General features: G+C 61.0%; 1 protein-coding gene across 1 annotated transcript in view; it reads right to left on the bottom strand.

Annotated features, from left to right (window-relative positions):
* The window catches only part of Ptgis (prostaglandin I2 (prostacyclin) synthase), a 39,158-nt gene extending 38,460 nt beyond the window's left edge, over positions 1 to 698 (bottom strand). The window contains exon 1 of the mRNA XM_005392329.2: positions 559 to 698. Within this exon, the coding sequence (XP_005392386.1) occupies positions 559 to 683 (125 nt within the window). The 5' untranslated portion in view covers positions 684 to 698. The remainder of the gene's footprint in view (positions 1 to 558) is intronic.
* Positions 699 to 1,500: the final 802 nt, after the last annotated feature.

The raw sequence follows: 1,500 nt of genomic DNA, 5'->3' as shown, positions 1-1,500 counted from the left end.
AGGCCGAGGAGCGCGGCCCAGGACATGCCGGGGCGGCGGAGGGTAGCGCGGCTGCACCCGCTGCCGCTCCGGGAGGGCGTCGGGGTGAGTGTGCGGAGCGGACGCAGGAGGAAGGGCGCGGGCAGGGGGTGGAGGGCGGAGGAGGATGGAGGCGGGGGCGGGGGCGGGGGCTGCGGTGCGCGCCCGGCACAGAGCGCGGGGACAGGACACTGGGGAAGGGCAGGACAGGGCGTGCGAGACGCCGAGGGGCGACGGGAGGCGGCGGGAGGGGACGTGGAGAAAGTGGGGGGACAGGAGAGGCTCCCCGCCGCTTCCCACCCGACCCGACTCCAGCACGCCAGCCCCCACCCCGGTGTTGGAGACTCGAGTGTCCCCGCTGGGGGCCGGCTCGGGAGCCAGCGCGGCCGGGACTGCCTGGGCGACCGCGGGTGAAGCCCCGCCCCGGCCCGAGACCCCGCCTCAGGCCGTGGTGGCCCGGCTGCGCTGAGAGTGCCGGGTCCCTGTGCTCACGGCTCTGTCAAAAAAAAAAAAAAAAAGAAGCAATGTGCTGAACAGGACCTGGGCCCTCGGAGTCTGGCGCTGTGCTCACTGGCCCTGCACCTCGCGCCGCTCCCTCCGGCAGACTTCCTGTCATGTACCTGTGGTGTCCTGTAGCACCCTGACCTCTGCGCATGTGCGCTCATCTCCCTGGAGTCCTCCCCGCCATAGAAGTCCGAAGGCTCCCACCAGAACCTTGCCAGAACCAGTCACGAAACTTGCTCAGAGCTGACCAGCGGGACCTGCCAGCCACTTCCCCTGCCCGACTTGGTGTGCCCTGCACCCACCGTGCTTTAGCCCCCAGGACCCCTGCCCCTCCCCAGAGCTACCCCTCTGCCCAGACGCACTGCCCTAGGGGATGTACACCAAGTGCTCCTGGCTTTCTCCTGTTCCTCGGGGGAGGGTGACATAAACACCTCCTGCCATCATATTAGAGATTCAGTGTGTAAATCACCCACTTAGTCTTGTGTGTCAATGTTATAGGAAAGATATAGCTCCCGACCTGTTAGATGTCAAATGCGCTGAGTTCATGGTCTCTCAACATCAAGGAATGAAGTCCCAAACCAAAGGAGGGAGTTAGGCAAGTTTTATTGGAAATAAGGAGGAGAATAAATTGCTCCTGGATTTCTAGGAGGGGTCCCAAGTGTGTGGTCACTGAGGCCCTTTGTCAGGAGTAATTTGTCCAGCAAAGTCACAACACAAGTGCAATGTCAGTCAAACTACAATCAGCCTGTAGGATCACAAGTATAGCCACTTAGCTAATATTAATCCAGTAGTGAGATGAGTCACATAACAGGGGTACATGGAAAGAACACACCAGGCGTGGTGGTACATGCCTGTAATCCCAGCACTTGGGAGGCTGAGGCAGGAGGATCGTTGTGAGTTCAGGACCAACCTGGGCTACAAAGTGAGCTCAAGGCCAGCCTGAATTGCATCGTGAGACCCTGTCTCAAAAAGACAACA

Source organism: Chinchilla lanigera, unplaced genomic scaffold (assembly GCF_000276665.1).
Source record: "Chinchilla lanigera isolate Chin_1 unplaced genomic scaffold, ChiLan1.0 scaffold00044, whole genome shotgun sequence".
NCBI lineage: Eukaryota > Metazoa > Chordata > Mammalia > Rodentia > Chinchillidae > Chinchilla > Chinchilla lanigera.
Note: the sequence above shows the minus strand (reverse complement) of the source record. Positions and strands in the feature narration are given on the sequence as shown.